A 2,500-nucleotide genomic window follows, 5' to 3' on the forward strand; every position below is an offset into this window, starting at 1 on the left:
CTCTGACCCCAGACAGAACCTGTTTGTGTCCCTTCCATCTGGCAGGAGGCTGAGGTCCATCAGGACTAAGACCTCCATCAGGACTGAGACCTCCATCAGAACTAAGACCTCCATCAGGACTGAGACCTCCCGCCACACCGACAGCTTCTTCAATCATCAACACCCTCCACGGTCGCTCCCGTCACTCCACATACACATGTCACTTTCTGTTGCTGGTGCACTTTTTATTTTAAACTATTTTTAATGTAAATGACGTCTTATATGTCTTGTTGTCCATTGTCTTACTGTCTACTGTCACGCACCAACCGCCAAGTCAAATTCCTTGTATGTCTGACATATTTCGGTAATAAATGTTCATGATTCCTGATTAATTAGAACTAACTGACTAAGTTCACGTTGGAGTTACTTTGGTATCAAGATTTTATTTTGAAGATTGTTTTGATGTGACGAGCAGAGACACTTTGTCCCGTTTGGAAGGACAACGTGATCACTGGAGGTCTCTGCATCTCAAACAGAGGCCGATGGTGGAGGCTGAGCTAGTTTTAAGGGTGGAGGTAGTTTTGCACGTCGGGGTCGGCCTCGTTTCCCCCCCCCCCCCCCTTAGTGTGCTCTACTTTCCCATGGTGCATCCTGCTGAGCTCGCACTTCTATTTCCAGCAGAAGAAGAAGAAAGAGGGCAGAAAACAGCAGAGTGTGTGTTTTTATTTTGGGGGAAGGGAGGGGGGGGGGGGGGGGTAATGTGACAGACAGGCTGCAGAGGGTACCACAACATTTGATCTTCATCTACACACACCACACACACACACACACACACACACACATATACATATACATGTGTGTGTGTGTTTATGTGCGTCCTTGCTATATATATATTGATTCTTTATATATCTATATAGAGATAATCTATAAATCTAATATGGATGATATAGATGTATATTTCTGTGTGACAAGCTGCTGGTTGGTTTTAAGGGGGGGGGGCTGACTGTGCCCAGTGGTAACTGGGTATCTGCAGCTGTTTGTTGTGTGTGTGATGTCCTCATGTCCGACTGAGATGCGAGGACGGTTAGAAGCGGAGAGGACGACTCGAGAGACGCTGCGATGAGAAGAACCAATGAATTCAAACACAAAGAAGTTTTGTTTGAAGCCTAAACGACTTCTTTTAAGTTATTTTTACTACTTGATGTCTTTAATCGTTCAGCGACGCCTCGTGTTAAATTTAACCAAAAGTGTCAGAGTGAAAAAAAACTAACCTCGCCCCCACCTCTCTGCCAATCACAGCCCCCCCACCGCCGCGTGACCTTCTCCACGGCCAATCAGGCGCAGGACCTGCAGGACGCGTCCCAGCACAGCTACTACGACAGCGGCCTGGAGGAGTCGGAGACCCCCAGCTCCAAGTCCTCGTCGGGGGGGCCCCGCATCGGGCCCCTGGCCCTGCCGGAGGACCACTACGAGAGGACCACGCCCGACGGCAGCATTGGCGAGATGGAGCACCCGGAGAACGGTAAGACCAGGTGGGAGCCCCCCCCCCCCCCCAGAGCCCCCTCCCCCCTCCCTTCACACCTCCATCCGTCACACAAACACACACGTCAGCAAGAACATCAATGCTGTGCTGAGTCACACCTGACTCCTTTTCTCCGCTAAAGAGGCGCACAACCTCACGGCAGCACGTTATCAACAATCAACGCAATCAATATGCAACATTATCAATAAGCAACGCAATCAATATGCAACGTTATCAATAAGCAACGCAATCAATATGCAACATTATCAATAAGCAATGCAATCAATATGCAACGTTATCAATAAGCAACGCAATCAATATGCAACGTTATCAATATCAATCAATATGCAACGTTATCAATAAGCAACGCAATCAATATGCAACATTATCAATATCAATCAATATGCAACGTTATCAATAAGCAACGCAATCAATATGCAACATTATCAATATCAATCAATATGCAACGTTATCAATAAGCAACGCAATCAATATGCAACGTTATCAATATTAATCAATATGCAACGTTATCAATAAGCAACGCAATCAATATGCAACGTTATCAATATCAATCAATATGCAACGTTATCAATATCAATCAATATGCAACGTTATCAATAAGCAACGCAATCAATATGCAACGTTATCAATATCAATCAATATGCAACGTTATCAATATCAATCAATATGCAACGTTATCAATAAGCAACGCAATCAATATGCAACGTTATCAATATCAATCAATATGCAACGTTATCAATATCAATCAATATGCAACGTTATCAATAAGCAACGCAATCAATATGCAACGTTATCAATATCAATCAATATGCAACGTTATCAATAAGCAACGCAATCAATATGTAACGTCATCAATAAGCAACGCAATCAATATGTAACGTTATCAATAAGCAACGCAATCAATATGTAACGTCATCAATAAGCAACGCAATCAATATGTAACGTTATCAATAAGCAACGCAATCAATATGCAACGTT

At 43.8% G+C, this 2,500-nt stretch overlaps 1 protein-coding gene across 5 annotated transcripts in view; it reads left to right on the forward strand.

The window, feature by feature from the left end:
• Positions 1-2,500, forward strand: part of LOC120817661 (protocadherin-1) — a 78,147-nt gene that overhangs the window by 38,254 nt on the left and 37,393 nt on the right. For 4 of the 5 annotated variants that reach the window (XM_078101656.1, XM_040174091.2, XM_078101657.1 and 1 more), the window contains one exon: positions 1,279-1,501. In XM_078101656.1, coding sequence (XP_077957782.1) covers positions 1,279-1,501 — 223 coding nt within the window. Of the gene's footprint in view, positions 1-1,278; positions 1,512-2,500 lie in introns of all 5 variants that reach the window. The other variant, XM_078101659.1, reaches the window with a different exon arrangement.

Source organism: Gasterosteus aculeatus, chromosome 4 (assembly GCF_964276395.1).
Source record: "Gasterosteus aculeatus chromosome 4, fGasAcu3.hap1.1, whole genome shotgun sequence".
Classification (NCBI taxonomy): domain Eukaryota; kingdom Metazoa; phylum Chordata; class Actinopteri; order Perciformes; family Gasterosteidae; genus Gasterosteus; species Gasterosteus aculeatus.